The sequence below is a fragment of the Lepus europaeus genome, chromosome 5, assembly GCF_033115175.1.
Source record: "Lepus europaeus isolate LE1 chromosome 5, mLepTim1.pri, whole genome shotgun sequence".
Classification (NCBI taxonomy): domain Eukaryota; kingdom Metazoa; phylum Chordata; class Mammalia; order Lagomorpha; family Leporidae; genus Lepus; species Lepus europaeus.
Window position 1 is genome coordinate 35,566,744 of NC_084831.1, and position 23,174 is coordinate 35,589,917.

At 55.6% G+C, this 23,174-nt stretch overlaps 1 protein-coding gene across 1 annotated transcript; it reads left to right on the forward strand.

Annotated features, from left to right (window-relative positions):
- The first annotated feature begins 1,680 nt into the window (after positions 1–1,680).
- On the forward strand, positions 1,681–22,026 carry IPO13 (importin 13). Its single transcript, XM_062191128.1, has 20 exons — positions 1,681–2,437; positions 4,144–4,880; positions 11,059–11,199; positions 11,305–11,446; positions 11,555–11,721; positions 11,896–12,016; positions 12,103–12,250; positions 12,703–12,884; positions 12,968–12,994; positions 13,106–13,240; positions 13,412–13,555; positions 14,823–14,903; positions 15,438–15,575; positions 15,756–15,852; positions 18,622–18,674; positions 20,828–20,894; positions 20,983–21,041; positions 21,183–21,272; positions 21,591–21,772; positions 21,859–22,026. Exons 1-20 carry the CDS (start codon positions 2,354–2,356, stop codon positions 21,953–21,955), a joined length of 2,892 nt encoding a protein of 963 aa, XP_062047112.1. The 5' UTR covers positions 1,681–2,353; the 3' UTR covers positions 21,956–22,026.
- Positions 22,027–23,174: the final 1,148 nt, after the last annotated feature.

Sequence of the window (23,174 nt, forward strand, 5' to 3'; positions counted from 1 at the left end):
CTGTGTGGGCCTCCAGTTGGTCAGTGATAGGAGCAGCAGGTTTCTGTTGGGATGGCAAAGGTGGGCTCCAGTCTGTCTGGGTCTAAGTGTGGTTTGGGTATTACTTTGTTGGATCAGGGGCCTGTGCATTCCTGCAAAGCTCTCAGAGTAGAGGCAAACATTGAGAGCTCTGGCTTCACCCTGTATCACTCCGTTAACTTCATGAGTTGACGTTTACCAAGGAGCAGCCAAGGAAAAGGTATGGGGCCTGATGAAGCCTACATGGTCTAGGGGTAGGGGTTTAGCATCACCCACTCCTCAAATCTCCCCTTATATGGAACATAGGTTACCAGCTGTTCTTATTTATTTATTTGAAAGGCAGAGTTAGAGAGAGAGAGAGAGAGAGAGAGAGAGAGCTCCCAACCTCTAGTTCACTCCCCAAATGGACACAACAGCCAGGCCTGGGCCAGGCTGAAGCCAGGAGCTTCATCCCGGTCCCATGTGAGTACTTGGGCCATCTTCTGCTGCTTTCCCAGGCAGCAAGGAGCTGGATTGTTTAAGTGGAGCATCCAGGCCTGGAACCGACACCCAAACGGGATGCCAGCCTCACAGGCAGCGCCAGCCCCTTTTCCAGCACTTTCTTATTGAAGATTTGCTGAATGACTGGAGTTCCACTGTACTTTTGCTTAGCATCTAAGTGAGGCTCCCTTTTCTCGGGCCTTCATCAACTTTCTCAGCCATCGCCACCTTCTTCCATTGGAACTCAAGTACAGTAGGCCTTTTGCTATTTTTATTTGTTTGAAAGGCAGAGAGAGGTCTTCCATCAGCTGGTTCACTCCCCAAATGGCCTCTGGTTCTCCGACGCTGGTGAGGGGCCCAAGCACTCGGGCCATCTTCTACTGCTTTCCCAGGCCACAGCAGAGAGCTGGATCGGAAGTGGAGCAGCCAGGACTCGAACCGGTGCTCATATGGGATGCTAGCACTGCAGGCAGATGCTACAACACCGCCTCAGCCCTTTTGCTTTTTCCTCCCTTCCCTGCAGGGGGGGCTGCCAGGAGTTCACTGGAGGACAACTGGGGGAGTGAGAGGCAGGAACTGCCAGGCCAGGCTCTGCCACCACAGCTGTGTGTCCAGGGGCAAGATAAGCTCAACTTCCCCAACCAAACTGAACCCAAGGCATGCAAAGCACTGCTCCTGGGTTTAAATGGGAGCTAGTCTTATTCAAAGCACACATCGGGGGAAGTTGCTTCCAAAAACCTCAGGAAATTCCTCGAGTACTGTCCATGGTATGTGGTATTGGGTGTTCCCGAGCCATCCTTTTGTATCCCTCCGGCGTGTAGCCCCGCTTTTCTCTGGGGGGTGCTTACGCCTTCTCAGGCCCCAACCCATGTGCCCCCGGCCTCCTCCGCGAGGTGCCGCCTTCCGGCTGGGCTCAGCACGAACTACATTTCCCAGGGTGCGTAGCGGCGGGGCCTCGGCTCCGTGGGGGCCTCGGGCGGCGCACCGTGCCACGCCGTCGCCTGCTCGGGGGCGCGCGGGCTGGCGCGAGGACAGGGCCAAGGACCCGGAATGAGTTTCCGCGCAGTTCCGCTGGGCCGTGCCGGGCAGTGCCGGGCCGTGCCGGGCCAGAACAGACAGGGGTGGGGGCCTGAGTTGGCGGTGCCGGCGACAGGCGCTCGGGGCAGCCCACGCCTTGCTGAGGTCCCCGCCCCGTCCCAGCCGGGCCGGCTCATCTGTCAGTCACTGGGGCGGAGGCAGCGGCAGTAGCCGTGGTAGCGGGGCCGGAGCGGGGCGGTGAGCAAAGCGCGGGCCAGGCCGAATGGAGAGGACCTGCCACAGCCTCCCAACTCCACGGACTCTTCGCCCCTGACTCGCGAAGCTACACCCTCGCGCTTCGTTGGACGGCTCTGTAACCCGCGAAGGGCTCTCTTTCCCCCGTGCCCCCCAGCCCGGTGACCTCCTCACGGCGCGAAAGGGCTCGCACAGACGAGGGTGTTGTGGGTACAGGCCGTCGACCCTGTGACCCCGCACGGGCTCGGCGCTCGGTTTTCCCCACAGGCCTCCCTCCTCACAGATTCTAGGGACAGAGCCTTGACCTACCACTAGGACCCCGGCCTGAGTGCCCCTCACTTACGGCTCCCTCCTCAGGGTCACCGTCCCTGGGTCTCCTCCCAAGAGTCCCCCTTTTGGGTCCCTGGCAAGCCCCCCACCCCGAAGGAGGTGGGGAGGCCTCGGCAGCCATGCCCGCCCTGGGTCCCCCGTCACCCCGCTGCTCCCTGGACACACAAGCCGGGGTCTAGCAGGGGGCCAGCAGCCAAGGGGCTGGGGCAGGAGACACATCAGGGTCCACCTCCCTGCTGGGGAGGGAGCCAAGATGGAGCGGCGGGAGGAGCAGCCGGGAGCTGCAGGGGCTGGAGCAGCACCAGCCTTGGACTTCACTGTGGAGAACGTGGAGAAGGTACGAGGGCTTTGGGGTGGGTACTCGAGTGACAGAGCAGAAGTTCTGGGGACTGACACTGAGGCCGGAGCTCAGGCCTGGGCCGGGTGCCTGCTGGGATGGTGCCCCTGGAGCACCTGGCGCTTGCGTGTCTCTGGCCAGCAGGACAGCAGTGTTGCAGTGCCCTCGTGGGCTATTTTTGGCTTTCCTTAGACCTGGGTCCTCTGTGGACAGATAGGGGTTTGGGGATGTACCACTCGCCCCGCCCCCCCAGGGTGCTGGTGGCTCAGACTTCAGCCAGACTGGCTGTTCTCCAGCTCTGTGGGAAATGCATGAGCGGTGCAGTAAGAAACCAAGGAGACCTGCAGCTCGGTCCCTGGAAACCAAACTGATGCTGAGTTATCCTGCACCTGTGTCGAGTCAGGGGCTCAGAAGATAATCTGGAGCCCAAACAGCCTGGGTTACGTTCTCACTCTTCTTGGGTGAAGGGTCTTTCCTTTACTGCACAGGTGCCGGGCCTTGGCAGGCAGCAGTGGGGCGCACCCCTCTTTGTTTTGTGCTGTGTCAAGGGGCCTGGCCCTGCTGGGAACCTTACAGGGCTCTCCATTACTCACCTGTTCACATCACGCCCTGCCCTAGCCCTCCCTGGCTGGCCCCCTGCCCAGTCCCTGTTTTCTGAGCTGCTTCTCTGATTGTCTTCAGCCTTGGGCTCCCAGAAGCCTGGAATGCAAGAATGCATGGCCCCTGGGGTGAGCAGGGACATGGGCTACCTTGCCGGAAAGCAGGGGGTGGTGGCAAAGGGTCACTTGTTACTCTTGAGCCCTGTTTGCCATAACAAGCAGTGAGGATGGCTTCCCTTCCGCCTCTGTATCCCTGAGGGACTGAACAAGGGACAGCAGCCAGAGCTGGCTGTCGGGGTACAAATGGGGTTCAGCCAGCTTGCGGGACAGGATCCTGGCCTCACTCACCCACTCCTTGGGGCTGGGCCGTGTAGGCACTGTTCTGTGTGCTACTAGGGAGAGACGCCACTGTTTTCCCACTGCGTGAACTCCCACTGGAGTTGGGACCCCGGAGGTTCTGCTAGTTGAGAGCTCCGGACTAGGCATTTGCCAGGACTGCAGCTGTGGCTCAAGCGGTTCTGGATCAGAGACCTTTACTGGGCCTTATTGGACCTTTGCGTGTGCTGCCTGAGGGTGCTCTCTCCCCCTCCCCCTCTAGACTGTCTCTGCCCGAGGGCTGCCTGGCAGAAGTCTTAGTCCTCCTCAGATTTCACGCTGGCCCTGGTGCCTGCATCTGGAGTGACCTAGTGATATCCCGGGGGGAGGGGATGACTGGAGCAGCTGTGTCTGAAAGGGTCAGGGCCCCTCAGGCTGTTTCCTGTTCTCAGCTGCCTTCATCCTTAGGGAGCCATTCCTTCCCCCTGGGCCTTGCCCTCAGGTGCCTCCCACTAGAGGGCTCCGGCTCCTCTCTCTCTGCTTCCCTGTCCTGGAACCCGTAGTGGTTTTACTCTTAAGAGGATAGGGTAGAGCACGGGCAAGGTTGAGGCGCTCAAGATGCCAGTGGCACCTCAGGCAGCTTTGCAAGAGCCTTCCTGCTGAGCCCCCCGCCCCCCACCCCCCACTCCCATCAGAGAGGGGGTGCAGTCTTGCAGGACCGAGTCACTCTGCTCTGGGCCCTGGTGGGATCCCGAGCGGCCAGCAGCTGCTCAGTCCTGTGCTGTCTTGCAGGCGCTGCACCAGCTCTACTATGACCCCAACATTGAGAACAAGAACCTGGCTCAGAAGTGGCTGATGCAGGCCCAGGTCTCCCCACAGGCCTGGCACTTCAGCTGGCAATTACTGCAGCCCGACAAGGTGCCCGAGATCCAGTACTTTGGCGCCAGCGCCCTGCACATCAAGATCTCTCGCTACTGGAGTGACATCCCCACTGACCAGTATGAAAGCCTCAAGGCACAGCTCTTCACCCAGATCACCCGCTTTGCCAGTGGCTCCAAGATTGTGCTGACTCGGCTGTGCGTGGCACTGGCCTCGCTGGCTCTCAGTATGATGCCTGACGCTTGGCCATGTGCTGTGGCGGATATGGTACGGCTCTTTCAGGCCGAGGACTCACCGGTGGATGGCCAGGGCCGCTGCCTGGCCCTGCTGGAGCTGCTGACAGTGCTGCCTGAGGAGTTCCAGACCAGCCGCCTGCCCCAGTACCGCAAAGGCCTGGTGCGGGCCAGCCTGGCTGTGGAGTGTGGGGCCGTCTTCCCACTGCTGGAGCAGCTGCTCCAGCAGCCCAGCTCGCCCAGCTGTGTGCGTCAGAAGGTGCTCAAGTGCTTCTCCAGTTGGGTGCAGCTGGAGGTGCCGCTGCAGGACTGCGAGGCGCTCATTCAGGCCGCCTTCGCTGCTCTGCAGGACTCCGAGCTCTTCGACAGCAGCGTGGAGGCCATTGTCAATGCCATCTCACAGCCTGATGCCCAGAGGTGAGCTGGCCCCCGCCTGCCCAGAGAGAAGCAGCCTGCCTGGCCAGCTAGCTGCACACCCACCCGTCTGTTCAGTAGAGATTAATTGAGTGCGTACTGCATGCCTGGTTCTTATGCTGGAGGTACAGCAAGGAACCAGCCAAGACATGGCCCCTGACCTCGTGGTCCAGAGAGTGAGGCGAACGTTAAGCAAGTAACCCAGTGAATTATTCAGTTGCAGTGTTTAGCTCTTCTCGTTCTCCCAGCCAGTCACCAAGTCCTGGCTGTTCTGCTTCTGACCATATTGCACATCTATTCCATTTCCACTGGTACCACCCTAGTCCAAGCTGTCATCATCTCTCTCCCCAAATTACTGCAGATCTTTCTCCCCAGCCTTCTGGTTTTTACTCTTGTACCCTTCATTGCCTCAGTAGCCAAAGAGATCTTTTGCAAATGAGGATTAAACTTTCTCCTTTTTGGTCAGGACACTTCAGTGGCTTCTCATTGCTTTTAGGATAGAATTCAGAATCCTTAATGCGACGCGGGAAGGTGCGGCACAGTTTGGCTTTGCCAGCCTCCTCTCCTACCACTCTCCTTGCTGCCTACACCCTTACAAGGTCTTTTCAGTTCCTTGAACGTCCTGTGCTCCTTCCGGCCTCTGATACATCCCAGGTACTTGACACATTCCCCTGCCTCAGGCTGAACTTGACTTCTGTAGGGAAGTCCTCAGTGCTTTTTAAGGCTAGGTTTGGCCCTCTCTGTTACGTTATTTCCAAGCTCCCAGTGTTTTCCCTTAGCCCATAACATGATTTCATTATAAATTAATGATTATCTTCTCATCAGCCTCTCGACTCTGTGAAGACAGGGACTCTCATTTTATTCTGTTACATTGTTCCTGGCACATGGTAGCATTCAGTATTTTTTGAAAGAATGAAAAGTAGAAGGTACCTGAATGGGGAGGTGTTGGAGGAGGAAGGAGAGGGAATGTTTCAGGCTTCGGAAACCCAGCAGAAGCAAAGACCTGGGGTGGGCAGACTCTGGTCCATTCAAAGCCCTATGAGGAGGTGAGTGTGGTGCAGTGTGTGTTGGGCAAACATTAGCTGAGCACCTGACATATCAAGCCCAGGGCTGAGGTGCTGGGAGCACAGAGATGAATACTCTAACTTGGGCGTGTCAGGAACTCACAGTCTAGGGAACATATGATGGGCAAGTGCAGGCAGCATGTTGAATTCTCTGATCCGGAAAGCAAGGGGCTCTAAGTGCCCAGAGTGGGCACTTAACCCAGTCTGAGGGTTGTGAAAGGCTTCCCAGAGGAAGCGACAGCCAAACTGTGCTTGGAAGGCTGTGTTGAGAGTTAGCCAGATGGAAATGACGAAAAGTCCAGGCAAACTAAAGAGCCCAGTGTGTGTGATGATTTGTAAGTCACTGGGTGTGACCGGGCTGCAGGCATTAAGGGCCAGAGTTGCAGGAGGTCCAGACCCAAATCATACTGTACTTTGTTGGCCAAGCTTAAAACTTTGGTCTTCATCCTGAGGGTGATATGAAAGATCTTAAAGGGTTTTAAGCAGAGAAAATGGCCTGCCGCAATTTTTTGGTATGAGTTGAACTGGAAAGGGCAAGACTGGAGGCCTGACACTGATGTTTCAGAGGTAGGACCTAGGGCAACTTCGGCAGAGTTGCAGGCAAAAATCACTGAAAGAGACCGCAAGGAGGAGTGGTTAATGAATGGCCCACGCCTCGGCACGGTCAGCTCTGAGTCTGAGTCCCAGATAGTCCACTCACGTGTGACATGTTATAAGCTGAAGGTTGTGTGGGACTCTGTGTGTGTTCTACCTTCATATTGTAAGTGATCGGTTTAATGGTAACTTTAAAAAAAAAAAAAAAAAGAGAGAGAGAAACTTTTAGAATGGGTTATCAGGAGTAGATGAATCTTGCAATGGACAGTGGACCTAACTGATATGTGGCTAAAGCTGACAGGGGATTGGTTTCCTTGTACATGCGTATATACCCACATACAAATGTATATGTGTGTGATACACACACGGAGACAATGTGCATAGCCTTGTAAAACTTCAGGTTAGAACATTGGGGTTTTTTTTTTAAATTATTTTTGACAGGCAGAGTGGACAGTGAGAGAGACAGAGAGAAAGGTCTTCCTTTGCCGTTGGTTCACCCTCCAATGGCCGTTGCGCTGCGGCCGGCGCACCACGTTGAGCCGATGGCAGGAGCCAGGTGCTTCTCCTGGTCTCCCATGGGGTGCAGGGCCCAAGCACTTGGGCCATCCTCCACTGCACTCCCTGGCCACAGCAGAGAGCTGGCCTGGAAGAGGGGCAACCGGGACAGAATCTGGCACCCTGGTCGGGACTAGAACCTGGGGTGCCAGCGCCACTAGGTGGAGGATTAGCCTGTTGAGCCATGGCGCCGGCCTGGGGTTGGTGTTAACAAAAACAAGAGTATTTGGTGTAAGACTTGGGTTTATCCTGCCCGCTGTATACTTCATAAATGGCAGCTGCTGGTATTTGGTATTGTGATTGTGTTGGCGGGCAAAATTCCTACCCCCCTGGCTTCCCAGGTTTTCTAGCTTAAGGTGGATGCCAAGTCCCAGGTGAAGGCCTCCTGGCAGCCTGAAGCTCCAGCGTTGAGTGGGCTCAGACGTGTGGTGGCTCAGGGAAACTTAGGGCGAGCGCATGGATGATGCGGGATGTCCTTGGATACAACCAAGTTTACCTGCCCAGCCAGTCTCAAGGGCTTTGCCAGGTAATTGATGCTCCTTCTCTGAACGAATGAGTGAGCAAGGAGCCAGGAGGGAACCCACAGCCTCCTAGGCGCCCATTGGCTGCAGCCCCTTGGTTGCTTAGCAACTCTCCCCATTTTCTCAGCTCTGCTCCCGGAGCTCTAATTGCAGGTCTGGGCTAAGCTCAGTGTGAGCGGCAGCCAAGGAGTCCCAACAGCCCTGCCGCTGGAGCTGACCAATTGGAGCCAGGCCTCTTGAACTCAGTCTCAGCCATGGTCCTAAAGTCGCCTCCCTGTCTCCCTCCCCCAAACCTAAAAACCTCTGGGTCCTCAGATTTGTTCCCTGGCTGCATAGCTGCCCAGGTGGTAGAAAATCTATGAAAGAGTGCCCCCCCTCCAAACCCTGACAAGTGGGTGAGCTTGGGCCTTGCTCTGTCCAGTCTAGTTTCATAGCTTTGGCTTAGAAATCACCTTCGGTGTTTTTCATTCCTGCATCATCCAGGCACCTCCTTCCCCAGGTGTCCTGACATCAGCCCTCCCCTTGGCTGAACTTGTACCCAGGTCACCCTTTTTCTGCTTTTGCACAACTGCTGCTGCTTCCTGGCTGTCTCCTTTGGGAAAAAAAAAAAAAAAGTTAAATGTTTTTAATCCTGGAAAAGCTTTTTACTGGGACCTGGGGGTGGAGAGAAGGCGAATTAGTCAGACTGATAGGATCAGAGATATAGGCTGATTTGCATAGATCCTTTGGGGAGAACTCTGGTTGGCCCCTGAAAGAGAAGTAGACCTGTTAACAGCTGAAGGGGTCATCTCAACCTGGAGCCTGTAAGTTGCTGTTTGACCTTGAGTAATACTCTGAGCCCTTCTGGGCTATGCTGTCCTTGATTTAACCTGTTACAAGGCTCAGGTGAGACAAATGAAGAATCTCCACTGAGTACCTACTGCCTGCATGAACTTTGGCAGGTGGAGGGAGTCTTGGAGTACAGCGGGATGCTGTGGGGGTAGGGCACCACCTCCTGTTTCCACTTCAACTGCTGGGGAGCTTGCAGGCCATAGCCTTGGTCCTGCCCCTGCCTGTGCTCTGTGCCAGGGTCTGGCCTGAAGGTGCCCATTGTCTGGCCGTGCAGCCTGTGTCAGGGTCATGGGACTGAAGCCATCCCAGCTGTCTCCAGGCGGCACCTTCTGGGGCCGTCTCTGGGCTAGGGATCTCCTAGTATGGATGACTGTCCCTCCCAGAATGGGCACGCGGAGGAGGCTCACATCTCTTGGCCGCTTGCCTCCCTTTGTTCTTCTCATCCTCCCACTAAGGTTACAAGGCTACTGCCTGGTCATCTGCCTGGGACAAGTCTGGCTGGAATTCCTTGCTCCTCGGTGCCTCCCCCCCCCCCCCCCCCGCAGGCTCATTAACACTGATTAACAGCAGAGGGGTCCCAAGCATCCGATCTCCCCTTCCACTGCTTAGTCTGATCTCCAGAACAGGCTGCTGGGGAGGGAGGCAGCAGGGTGGAGTTTTCTCTCCATCTCTTTTGTACACTGGGCTGCTTCTCCTCCTTTTAGGGCTCTCACCCGAGCCCTTTGCTGTTCTCTCCTTCAGCACTCTCTCCCTGGGCAATTTGCAAATACTCCCATAGCTTCAGTTATCAACCGTTAGCTAATGACACTCAAATCCGTGTCTCATGCTCTAACTTCTCCACTGGGCTTCAGAGTTTTATTTCTAGTTCTTTCTATATAGTCCCACCTAGATATCCCACTAAGTGCCTCTGAGTCAGCAAACCTGACATTGAACTTTCTGCCTCCCATGAACGGTGTACGACTCCCCTCGACCCACTCCTCCAGAGCTCAGTAAGTAGCCCCGCCACCTGTCTAGGTGGAGAGTTGTCCTTGACCCGTTCCCATCCTTATATCCAGCCGGTCACCAAGTCCTCTCCATTTTGCCTCTTGGCTGTCTCAGAATTCATCAACTACTGCTCTATTTTCCTGCTGCCGCCCAGACTGCATGGGAGCTGCACGCTGGTGGTAAAGGGTGCAGTGGATGGTGGGGATTCATACATGAGCTGTTGCCACCTTCTAAAGTTTTTTTTCAAGATTTCTTTATTTATTTGAAAGTCAGTTACACAGAGAGAGGGAGAGACAGAGATCTTCCATCTGCTGGTTCTCTTTCCAGATGACTCCAAAGGCCAGGGCTGGGCCAAGCTGAAGCCAAGAGCCAGGAACTTCTTCTGGGTCTCCCACCTGGGTAGCAGGGGCCCAAGTACTTGGGTCATCTTCTCCTGCTTTTCCCAGGCTATAAGCAGGGTGCTAGATAGGAAGTGGAGCAGCTGGGACGTGAACTGGCACCCATATGGGATGCTGGCATTGCAGGCATCAGCTTTACCTGCTATACCATGACTCTGGCCTCCCCCCCCCCCTTTTTTTTTTTTTTTTTTTTTGACAGGCAGAGTGGATAGTGAGAGACAGAGAGACAGAGAGAAAGGTCTTTCTTTTTGCCGTTGGTTCACCCTCCAATGGCTGCCGCGGCCGGCACATCTCGCTGATCCGAAGCCAGGAGCCAGGTGCTTCTCCTGGTCTCCCATGCGGGTGCAGGGCCCAAGCACTTGGGCCATCCTCCACTGCCCTCCTGGGCCATAGCAGAGAGCTGCTGGCCTCCCTTCTAAAGTCATTAACCTGAGCTTGGGATGACCCCCTCTCTCCCACCCTTTTTCTCTCCATCACTGACTGTATTCATTTCCTGGGCTGCTGTAACAGTACCACACACTGGGTGACTCTAAACAACAGAAATGTATTGTCTCATAATTGTGCAAGCGAGAAGTCTGGAATCAAGGTATGAGCAGGGCCATGTTCCCTCTGAATCCTTCCTTGCCTCTTCCTAGCTTCTGGTGATTTGCTGGCAATCTTTGGCATTCCTTGGTTTGGTGATGCCTAACTCCAATCTCTGCATTTGTCCTCACATGGCATCCTCCCTGTGTGCCCCTGTCTTCATATGGATGTCTTCTTAGAAGGACTGGCTGTATTGGATTAGGGGCTACTCCACTCCAGTATGACCCTTTTTCCAAATCAGATTGCATTTTGAGGTAAGAAAAGGGTTAGGATTTCAGTGTATCTTTTTCAGGAGGGACACAATTCACCCCATGATAGTCCTCTAGCTTCCCAAAATTCATGTCACTCCCACATGCAGACTGCATCACCTCATCGCAAACCCCCCCAAATCAACCCATTCCACCATCAACTCGTTCTAGTTGGAGGACACAGTTCAGCCAGCCCCTTTATATTTCCTTCCAGAGTTCTAGAAGGTTCTTCCCAACATTATTTGCATCAGAGCTACTGTATCTCAGAGCTCTGATCTCTTTTTAGCTTAGGATTTGATATCAGAAAGGGGCTTTGATGGAATACAGGGAGGTTGTGCCTTTCTCTCAGAGCTGGGTGGGGTGGGCAGACAGCTCTGATGGGTCTCCCCACGTCATGCCTCTAGGTACGTGAACACACTCCTGAAGCTCATCCCGCTGGTGCTGGGACTTCAGGAACAACTGCGACAGGCAGTGCAGAATGGTGACATGGAGACGTCCCATGGCATCTGTCGCATCGCTGTGGCCCTTGGCGAGAACCACTCCCGGTAGGGAGTAGGACAGCTCGGGGTGGGAAAGGAGGGCTCTCTGAGAGGTGGGGTCATGGAATCCCCCTGGGGGAGGAGGATGACTGTTTTTTGTCTCCCCCCCAGGGCTTTATTGGACCAAGTAGAGCACTGGCAGAGCTTCCTGGCACTTGTCAACATGATCATGTTCTGCACGGGCATCCCTGGCCACTATCCTGTCAATGAGACCACCAGCTCCCTGACCCTCACCTTCTGGTACACGCTGCAGGTGTGTCCGGATGACTGCTGGTGGGGCTGGCCCGAGATGGAGGAAGGTGGAGCGGGGGCTTCTGTGGCTGCTGGTGAGGTGGCTGACTCTCTTCCCTGGCCCTCTCAGGATGACATCCTGTCCTTTGAGGCAGAGAAGCAAGCTGTGTACCAGCAGGTGTACCGGCCCGTCTACTTCCAGCTGGTGGATGTGCTTCTGCACAAGGCCCAGTTCCCTTCTGACGAGGAGTATGGATTCTGGTCCTCAGACGAGAAGGAGCAGTTCCGAATTTACAGGTGATGGCAGCGGGCCAACCCTAGTTCCAAATGGAATCCCGAACTGCCGCAGGCAATGAGGCCAGGTTTACTGAATCTGGGGCTCTTTTCTCTGGGCGTGTTTGCTGGGCTGTGAGGGTCCTGGGCTCAGGGGCAGGACCCAGGTAGTATAAAAAGCCTTGCTCTGCTTCCCAGGGTGGACATTTCAGACACGCTCATGTACGTCTATGAGATGCTGGGGGCGGAGCTGCTCAGCAACCTCTATGACAAGCTAGGCCGTTTGCTCACCAGCTCAGAGGAGCCCTACTCCTGGCAGGTACCTCCCAAGCCTGATTCCCTCAGTCCTGCCTGACCTGTCGCACCCTGCCTCTCAGCTAAGCCTGTGGTACCCTCTTTCTGCAGCACACAGAGGCTCTGCTCTATGGCTTCCAATCCATCGCGGAGACCATTGATGTCAACTATTCTGATGTGGTGCCCGGGCTCATTGGCCTCATCCCACGGATCAGCATCAGCAATGTGCAGCTGGCAGATACCGTCATGTTCACCATTGGTGAGACCTGGCACACACCCACGGCCACATTCCCAGAGCCACAGCAGCCATCCCCAGCCCAGCCTGCTGGGTCCTATCCAAGATGGAAGAGACACACGCCCGCATTCCTCCCCAACCCCCACGCCTCCCACCTCCCCTAGTCGGTGTTGCAGCCAGCCGACTGTTCTGGCAAGTCCAGGGGTCCTTCCTATGGTGTGCTGAGCCAGTTTTGTGAGGCTAGTTCACGGTCAGTGGGACAGCCGCCCTTGGCCTCTGCAGAGTAACCCCTTTCTGCTGCTCAGCTGCGAGGCTTGTGTTTGAGCTTGCACTTGCATACTGGCCACGCAGTCCTTTGACAGAGCAGTGCTTAGTGCCGGGACTGCGACTTGAGCCTGCCAGGAGCTCTGCCTGCTCGGGAGTGTGGTCCAAAGCCACCCTGGCCTGCCTGACAGTTTCCCTCTTGCTTTCTCCAGGAGCTCTGTCTGAGTGGCTGGCCGACCACCCTGTCATGATCAACAGCGTCCTGCCCCTTGTACTGCATGCCCTAGGCAACCCTGAGCTCTCCGTCTCTTCTGTGTCTACCCTCAAGAAGATCTGCCGAGAGTGCAAGTATGACCTGCCTCCCTATGCTGCCAACATTGTGGCCGTCTCCCAGGTATGCAGGGCCCTAGGTGGTGCCGGGTGTCTGGTGTCCTCTGCTCTGTGCTGAACCACCTTCCTTCTTTTCCCCCCACCCAGGATGTGCTGATGAAACAGATCCACAAGGTGCGGCTCACAAATCCTGTCACCTGCTTTCCCCTAGTCCTCGTCTTATCCCCCACCCCCACCCCCCAGCCGGACGTGGTCAGGACTGACCATCCCTTTTCTGCCCCACAGACGAGCCAATGCATGTGGCTGATGCAGGCCCTGGGCTTCCTGCTGTCGGCCCTGCAGGTGGAGGAGATCCTTAAGAACCTGCACTCACTTATCTCACCCTATATCCAGCAGCTGGAGAAGCTGGCGGAGGAGATGGTGAGTGAGCTCGGGGCCCAGGGACAGTGCTGAGCTGCCGAGGCCTCCCTTTGTGTGGACTGTGGCTGCGGAGGGCTGGGATTCGAGCTACTACTCAGGTCAGAGCTGAGCAGTTCGGGGACCAGGATGTGGCTGGGAGATCTGAAGCTTGGTTTTTGCTTCTCCCCATAGCCGAATCCTTCCAACAAGCTGGCCATTGTCCACATCTTGGGTCTCCTCTCCAACCTCTTCACCACGCTGGATGTCAGTCATCACGAGGATGATCACGAAGGCTCTGAGCTCCGGAAGCTGCCAGTGCCACAGGGACCCAACCCCGTGGGTGACATTGTCGTGGCTGTTGCCCCCACCCACCCACCCACACACCTGTGGGGATGTCCTTGTCACTCCCCACCTCTGTGGGTGGTGTTGTCATTGCTCCCCAGGCCTCAGTGGCTGATGCACTTGGTCTTCTGATCTGTGGATGACCTTACTGCTGCCCACTCTGTAGGTAGAAGTGCCATTATCTTTCTCAACCCTGTGGGTGATGTCCTTGTCCCTGGCCCAACTTGGGTGATGTCACTGAGGTCCTTCTGATCCATAAGAGACACCGACATTATCCTTCAACCCTCAAGTGATGTTATTTTGGGCCTCTGTCCTATCTTCAACTCTTAGGAGCTTCTACGTAAGCATCCACTGTCCCCTGCAGGCATTGAGAATGCGTAGGAGCTCCCTGTATATTTGTTGCCTTCGGGTGGGTTTCAGTCTACAGGAAACACCTGTAAATGATTGTCACAGAGTGACACAAGCTTAGGCACAGGGGATTGGGGTGACCACTTACAAGCTGTTTGATCTGGGGCAAGCCTCAGCTTCCCTTTCAAGACTATGAACTTTGGGGTACTGGCTTGCTCATCTCATAGAACTGTATTGGATAACAGATTGGTCTCAAGTAACAATAGTCTGCGAACTTTAAAGTTCTGTAGAAATATGAGGGACTGCTTTGGTCATTGTTCCAGAACCCTCTCCAGGGTTTTTCCTAGAGAAAAGGAAGCTGCAGGCACCCTGGCCTCTGTGGTCAACTCCCCACCCCGATTTCAGGTACACTTTGGCTCCAGACCAAGCCTGGGCCACCATCATCCTACAGAGCCCCTTCTGCAGTTGTCGTCAGCCTGCCTTCCCTCGTCTTCAGGAGCTCCATCTGCTCCCTGCTCCTCATAAGCTGCCCACATCTGTGTACCCCTGCCCCAACCTGTGTGAGTGAGGCAGCGTCTCCACTCCGTGAAGAGCCAGCCCATGGCCTGGGTTTTAATGAGGCAGAAGTGGATAGGGTGTGATCGTTTGAACAGCTGAAAGAGGAAGGCATCGTAATCTTAGGGAGCACTCACAAGAACCCCGTTTCGCCGTTTGAGGCTTCCTCTGAGATGAACCCTGGAACTCCGGACATCCTCCTGCATTCATTCATTTCATTCCCCCGGCGGTCCATGCACTGAGTGCTCACTGTGCAGTCAGGGTTATGGGTTTGAGCTCCTTGTCTGCTCCCCATTACCAAGTGCTCAAGTGGGTGTCAGGGCGGGCGGGGGCACCTCACTTTTCTCTGTGTCTTCAGGTGGTGGTGGTGCTGCAGCAGGTCTTCCAGCTTATCCAGAAGGTTCTGAGCAAGTGGTTGAACGATGCCCAGGTGGTGGAGGTAAGCCCTCAGCCTCGCTTTCAGCTCCCATGGTGACTGCTCAGAGATGCGGAGCAAGAGTAAGGTATCGCCACCTCACTTCAGCTTGCGATGGCCTGGAGGAAACAGAAGCTGAATTTTGCCCTGCAGACACAAGGAGTCTTTTGGGAAGACTTTGAGGACTCCCCAGTGTCACAAGTGCTCCGCGAAGGGACTGTAACATTGGGGCCGAGTGATAGCCAGGCCACTGTTTCAGCATCAGAGACCTGTCTTTGGTCTTTTCAGTTCAGACTTTTATTGCTGTCACTGCCCTATGAGAGGAAGTAGTGGATATGTAAGTAGCAAGATGTAAGTGATGGTCACAGCCCTGTGTGAAAGGCCTTTTTGCCCCTGTCCTACAGGCTGAGGGTGTGACTTACCTTCCATCAATTGCAGGGCTAGGCAAAGCTTCTAGAAAGGGCTTCTGTCTTAGGCCTCCTCCGTGCAGGACCTCCGTCATGTCCCAGTGGATTGTGACCTCCTGACCTTTGGCTGATGGTGACCTTTCTTCCCAAGGCGGTGTGTGCTATCTTTGAGAAGTCTGTTAAGACGCTGCTGGATGACTTTGCTCCCATGGTGCCACAGCTGTGTGAGATGCTGGGTCGGATGTATAGCACCATCCCCCAGGCCTCCGCTCTTGACCTCACTCGACAGGTGGGCTTCCTGGGTGGGGCAGCCAGTGTTCTGGATTTCATCCAAGTCAGAGATCTAATCCTGGAGGGGGCGGGGGTCAAATGGCTGCGGGGGCTGGGATTGACATCTGCATTCCAGGGATGTGGACCTGTCCTGGTGAGCCTGAGCCTCAGCTGACCAGCGTTCCCTGCTCTCTTGTAGCTGGTCCACATCTTTGCTCATGAGCCTGCCCACTTTCCCCCAATCGAGGCCCTCTTCCTGCTCGTCACCTCCGTCACACTCACTCTCTTCCAGCAAGGTAGGTCCTGACGAGGGTCTCTGCTGCTGCCGCCACTGCCACTGCCTCTGCTTCCCCATTTGGGGAGCCAAAGCTGCCCACTCTGTTCTCTGTTCCCTGAGTCGCACATGGGACTTGATGGGAAACTTGTGGGATCACGCACAGCACAGCTGTCACCTTATAAGGAGTTGACACTCTGGGTCGAAGTGGACAAGAGGGTGAATGATGTCTTCTAATAGCCTGCTGGGCTCAGGGCCAGGCTGGACATGTGGGAGACGTAGGGGTGATGCTCTGAGGGACTTGGGCACTAGACTGGCTCCTTTCCTCTAGGGAATAATGAAAAGTGAGAAGAGCATGGGCTTTGAAGTCAGCTAGAGCTAGAGTCTAAGCTCATCACCACCAACTAGTTGTGTGACCTTGGGCAAGTCACTTAGCCTTTGCCGGATCTTTATTTCCGTATCTATGAAGTGGAGCTGTCACATACTTTATGTGATTGTTATAGGTATTCAAGTGGTACCTTCTGGGTCCCTGGCTTGGGGCTTCCAACATATGAAGCAGTCAGAATGTTGCTTCCTTTCCCTGCATCACGGCTTAGTCCTCTCTGGGCCAACCTTTTGTTGTGATCCCAGAAGTCAGTTAACTTTGGTTGAGGTCCCATTCCCTAGTCACTGTGGCCGTCTGCCTGAGAGAGCTGGGAGAAGGGACTCTAGGCTCCCCTGCTGTCTAACTTGGGCTTCTGACTTGGAAGCAAAACAGTGCTGCTCCACCACCTCCTAAGACTTACCTGGCTTTGTTATCCCAGGTCTGAGGCCCCCAGAGACCTCAGGCAGCCTGGAGTGCTGTGTGCTCGTATCCTCCTCATACCTGGACCTGTGATCCTGGCCTCTGCTTCTCAGGACCACAGGTGGATCCTATCTGGGGAGAAGCCTGAGCTGGCAGCTTGGTGTGTTTGCCCTCAAGTGCATCTCCCCACTCCTCATGCCACTCTGGGACAAGTCTCAGTGATGCCCCTGACTGTCCCTCAGCCCACCTCTCCCTTCCCTCCACGGCCACTGCCCAGATTGCCTCAGTATCCTTCTAACTGATATCTAACCCTTCTCTCCCACCCATTCTGCACACGGCAGCCGTAAAGTTGTGTATAACGCACAAGCCTCAGCCTTTTTTTCCTCCCTGGCTTAAGACACTGTCATTGCTCCCCATTGCCCTCAGGTTATTGTCTCATTCCCACCCACCACATACTCTGGCATACTCTGATTCCTGTCCTGCCAATGCCCCATGTCCTGTTCGCTTGGTGCCTTGCTTCTCTAGGGGAGAGCTCACCCCTTCACGCCTTGGATGTGAGGAAGACCGCGTCACATCCGCACTGCTAGTGCAGCGCTGAACACACACAGCAGTCGGCCTTCATGCCTGTGTCTGTGCCTAGCCTAAGCGCCTCAAAGGCAGCGTTGAATCTCCCCTCTGCAGAGCAGGGCAGGCCCCAGACACCATTAGATAAAGGAGAGGGAGACTCCGTGTCCTAGGAGCCCTCCTCCCTGACCATCTGGCCTACCTCTGCCAGGGGCACTGCTGAACACTGAACCTGCTGATCTGCTGCAGGACCCAGGGTCGGGGGTGGAGGTTGGCACATCGAGCCTCACTTCCCAGCACTTAGGTAACTCTGGGTTCCGATATGAATTATTGGTGACTCCACGTAGCTCGGAGAAGGAACCAGGGAAGAGATTGCCAACTACTACACAATGGAGCATATGTGGCTTGCCCAGGACCACACAGCTACTTAGTGGTATCTCAGGCAGGTATTTTTGCCTTGCATCCTCTCGTGGGTGGGGAAGCCGGGCGACAGCTCCAGGTGCAAACCTTGTTCTTGCCACAGGAGTCGTCGGAACTGGAGGCAGAAGCGTCCAACGTCACATTTGTTGGGCTTGGTGGTGGACAGGATAGGATGGCTCCTGCATCTGTGGTGCTAGCCCAGTCCTAGGCACCCTTCCCACTGTACCATGGGGTGACACATTGGCTGGTTTCCCTCTCTCCTGGCATGCTCAGATGATGGGAGCTGGTCCTCAGCCCTGAGCTTGGCTCTCTGCTGAGTCCATGTCTGTGGAGGGGCTTTGCTTAGATGGGGCTCTTGTTTTTGGCCTTACGATGCTGTCTTCTCCCCTGGGCCTGCCAGTGACTTCCCCAGCCACGCCCACAGCACACTGGGCGCTGCTGTATCCAGGCAGAGGTCCTCTGGTTTAAATGGACCCAATGGATTATTTTCCTTGACTAGATCAAGAACCGTAAACCCGTTAAAGTGAGAGGAACATTTTTACTCTAACCCTGATGCCCTGGTCATCCTAGGGCCTTTAGCCAAGCCTCAAAAGGAGGTACCAGGGACTGTGCCCATCAGCCCTGCCCTCCTCTTCAGTGGCTGCGCTGGGGAGCTGCGTGCTAGGGAGCCGTGCAGGGCTACCTCAGCCTGTCCAAGGCCTCCGCAAGTGTGTTTCTTCAGCGACATGGAGTCCAGAATTGCTCGAGCACCACAGGCTCACGGGGGGACCAGCCTGAGGATAGGTGGGGAGTAGGCGGCAGGACCCTGGGGGAGCTGGGCAGGCCCGTCCTTCACTTTGCCGTCTCTTTCTGTTGGGCTTCTCCCAGTTCATGGTTTTTGTATGTTCTGTTTCTTTATCTTGCTTCCTGCTGCTCATGTGCCCCGCGCTGTCTCCCTGCAGGCTCTCAGTCCCACATAACTATATGAGGTTGAGTTGCTGTTTGTATAATTTTTTCTTAAGTTCCATCTTTATTATATTTTAGGGCCCAGGGATCATCCTGATATTGTTGATTCATTTATGCAACTCCTGGCACAGGTGTGTTTTAGTTTTATTCATTCACGTTCTGTTCTCTCTCTTTCTCTTTCTCTTATGTTGAAATTCAATTTAAGCCTATTTTTAGCTTTCTGTTGACAAGTTTTTTTTTTCTGTTCAGTTGAATAGAGTTTCTTCATCTGTTTCCGTGGAAGTTGACAACCCAGCATCCTCCTTTAGAGCCCCTTTGCCTCAACTAGCAGAGTCTCCCACAAAGACCAGGAGAGGCTGATCCGAAGGGAGGGAGCTGGGCTGGCCTGGGGCACTGGGGAAGGACGGGGGCGCTAACTGTGCCCAGCAGCTCCTGAGTGGCTGACTTGCCCAAGAAGCTCAGGGTAGGGCTGGAGTCGAAGGGCCTGGGGTTCACTGTCCCCGTGCTCCTGCCGGGAACTGCCTGCCTCAGTGCCCTCGGCCTGCTCCTGAGAAGTAGGCTGGGAGCAGCTCCAAGGGGAGGGGCTGACAATGAGTGTGCAAGGCAGAGCCCAGGGTCGGGCCATGGGGAGGTTGTGCTGCAGCCGGGTGGAGCAGAGGGGCGCAGACTCCACAGCGAGCCCACGCTAGGATGTGTTTGCGATTGGTATGTGTTTAAGCATGTTGCACCCTCTTGTATGTTTTGAGTTTGGTTTGGGAAGGGAGCCGAAATCAGCTGGTGCTGCTGTGAGTCTGTGCGTGTTGCTTAGGGTGTTGGGGTAAGTGTGTTAAGTGTGTTCGCTGACGCGTGTGGGTGTGTGGGGCTGTGGAGGAGGATGAGGAGCGTGTGGTGGCATTGGTATGTCTAGAGTACAGCATGTCTAGTTTGGCAAATGTGTTGGGCTCTTGGGTGTGTGGAGTTAGTGTGGTGGGGTTCTGTGTGTTAGGGAGTTCCAGTGGGTTGCAGGGTGGGGTGAGGGGCCTTGTGAGTTGGGGTAAATGGAGTGCTTCTTTGCTTAATCATTCCATAGATATTCTGAATATGTAATCTATGCTTGGTACTAGGCCAGGTGCTGCTGAGCATGTAAGGGTGAACTAAAGCAGGCACGGTCCTTGGTCTCTCGAACCTAGAGTCTAGTTGGGAGGGGCAGGAAGCATGAAGAATGAGGCCTGTATGTGTGTGTGTGTGTGTGGCAGCTGCAAGGGTGTGCCTTGAGTGTGCATTTCTGGATGGGTGTGTTGGAAGGGTGTCCATGTACTGGAGGACTGTGGGTAGGTTGAAGGTGTGAGTGTATTGACACAGTTTGGGGATGTAGGATGCTAGGGTGCATGGCGAGTGTGTGTGGTCAACATGGGAAAGTGTGTGTGAGAGGTGCCTTTCAGGTGGGGGTGCATGTGGGGTATTTGCACCTGAGTAAACATGGAGGGTAGAAGGTATACGAGGGGCTGGAGGGCGTGTGCTGGGCTGTTGCTGGGGAGCAGCAGGGTTCGAGGACTGCTGCTGGAGCTGTGCGGAGCATCTCCTGTGACCTGAGGATGTGCCACTCATGTCCTGGTACCACTTGGGCCAGGCCACCTGCCCCCTTCACCCCGTTCGCTCCACACCCTCCACTCTGTGGTAGCATTGGCTCCTGGGGTGGGTATGGCTGAGAGGGGCCCGGACACAGGATGTCCTGGGGGAAAGGTGGGGCCGGGGCTCCAGGGATCCTGTCCGGCTTTTCCTCTCCCTGAGAGGAGCTGGAGGGTGCCTGAGGACTGCAGGCGGAACACAGGAGGAGGGCTGTCGGGCTGAGATCTCCATGTCCAGCTGCCACTTCTCCTTCCTGCTGCCCTGTCCACAAACCCAGGAGCTTAGCTGCCTCTGTGGATCAAAGTGAAGTCAGTGCTGGCTACCTGGAGCCTGCAGGAAGTCTGGCCCTGATAGAGGGGGGAGAAGGAAGGTGTTTGCTCAGGGAGCGACTTGGGGCCCAGACTTTCTGCGTTATGATCCCCGATCTCCAACCTCTCTCACACACACACCTGTGCATTCAGGTACACAAACTTGTCTCTATATCCCTTGGGCTGCTCTTTATTTGACCAGCTGGACTCTGGGGGTGGTCTGGGTCCCCCAGAGTCGGCGGGGTGGCTGGTTTTGGCGGCCTTTACCTGTGGTGTGGAGTTGGGGGCTGGGGTGGCAGGTGAGTGGGGGGGTGGGGATGGTCCTTGGAGCTGGCTGGGGCTGGGCTTACCAGCTCCACCTCCTACAGGCTCTGAAGCGGAAGCCAGATTTGTTCCTGTGTGAACGATTGGATGTCAAAGCTGTGTTCCAGTGTGGTAAGTGGGGCCGGGAGGACAGGTGGGCCTGGGGCTCCCCTCGGAGGATCCTTAGGCCCCACCTGATCTGCCTCTTCCTCTCCTACAGCTGTGCTGGCCCTCAAGTTTCCCGAGGCACCTACTGTCAAGGCCTCCTGTGGCTTCTTTGTGAGTTGCAAGCAGACCCCTGACTCCTCACCACCTCTGTGCCCTGCCCTGCCCGGGACTCAGCGGTCGACGTATGCAGGTTCAGTCCTCAGGGAGAGGTGGGAAGGTGCTGGGGCTGATGGGTCTCTCTGTCCTCTGCAGACAGAGCTGCTGCCTCGGTGTGGGGAAGTAGAATCCGTGGGGAAAGTGGTGCAGGAGGACGGCCGTATGCTGCTCATAGCAGTGCTGGAGGTGAACGGGGGCAGGTGGATGTTTGATCGGGGCAGGGTGGGGTGGGGGAGAGGGGTTGGCTCTCACTGCTGGGGCAGCTGGCTTTCTGGGAATCGTGAACCTTTAGGTCCCTAAGCTCTTGGACTCTGTTTCTTCCTCAATTAAATGGCTGACAGTTGTCAGGGCTGCTGTGAGGATCAGCTGGCTCTCCAAAAGCAGCGCTCACTTGTGATGTGCAGGGTGGCTCAGGAACTATTCCAGAGGCCCCGGGGGCATGGTTAGGCCTCCTTGCTGTGGAAGGGACAAGGCCCTGGTGTGCTGAGAACCCCTCTCCCTCAGGCCATCGGGGGCCAGGCCTCCCGCAGCCTCATGGACTGCTTTGCCGACATCCTGTTTGCCCTGAACAAGCACTGCTTCAGCCTCCTGAGCATGTGGATCAAGGAGGCACTGCAGCCCCCTGGCTTCCCCTCTGCCCGCCTCAGCCCGGAACAGAAGGACACCTTCAGCCAGCAGATCCTTCGGTGAGCGGAGCTGGGGTGGGCCTGGGTGTGGGTGGGCAGTGGTGATGGGCGGTGCTCACCTGCTCTCCTCTCCCTCCCTCCCTCAGCGAGCGAGTGAACAAGAGGCGAGTGAAGGAGATGGTGAAGGAGTTCACACTGCTGTGCCGGGGGCTGCATGGCACAGACTACACAGCTGACTACTGAGCGGTGCCCCCTTCCCACCCACCTCTTCACCTCACCCCTCCCTATGCCCAAAGAGTAAATGTGGACCCTCACTGCTGCCTCTGCTTCCTTCCTGCTGCCGCCGCCATCACCTGAAGAGAAGCCTGGGCCCAGAAGGACTGAGGGCAAGACGGGAGGATGTTGGGCCCAGGCGTTGGGAGGGAGTGCCTGAGAGGCAGTGAGGTGTGTGCTCACCCTCTAGTTCCCAGGGCACAGGAGGTACTGCTGTAGCCAAGTCATTGCCCTTGGGGTAGGGTGTGGAGGGGAGAGGCTGTGGTATTACCAGCCACCCCCCAACATCCATTTGGCTAGTCCCAAGGCATATGCGTGCATATGTTTATTTAATCAACAATGCTGAGTACTAGGCCCCTAGCTCTGTCCTGTACAAAAGCTGACCTAGTCCGTGACCACCATAGTAAGCTGGGAGAATGGTGAGAGAAGGGCTGCATGGAGGAAGTTTCATTTCTGGTGGGAATAGAAGTCTTCCTAGATCCATTCTTGAAGAATTGGGCTGGAAGTGAGTGGCTCTGGGTACAGTTGGGAGGGGAGAAACAGAGTGGGGCTTTGAGTTCCAGAATGGGTTTCTGGCGTGAGTTACACCAGTCACAGAGTTGATGAGGACTACAGAAAGTGGGGCTGAGTGTACATGGGAGAGAAGGCATCACGGCCCCCAGAGGAGGAGGAAAGCAGGACCTGGTGTTGTCTGAACCTGAAGCTCCCCACTTCTCTGGGATACCCAGTGCAGATGGGCAGAGCTTGGTCAGGACCAGGGACAGCACCTGCCCTGCCCTTGCTTTCCTCCCTCAGCGTAGTCTCCCTGCTGTCTCCTTGGCCATGCTTTCACCTGGGCTGCCTCAGGCACCCCAGCCTTCTCCAAGATTTGAAGGAAAGGACAGTTCTCCCCACTCCTGAGTCCCCTTGAATGAATGGAAGAACTGATTACTCCTACATGTATCCCACACTTTCCCTTTTCCCAACTTTTGCCTGAGTTCCCTGACTCCATTCTTCCTCATTCAACCTTTTCCCCCACCAGCCAGCTTAAGTCCCGCTCCATCATCTACAATCTCCTGAAGCCATCCTGTCCCCTTCTCCTGCCTCTTTTTTTTTTTTTCTTTTTAAGATTTTATTTATTTGAAAGAGCTACACAGAGAAGGAGGGGCAGAGAGAGAGAGAGGTCTTCTATCCGCTGGTTCACTCCCCA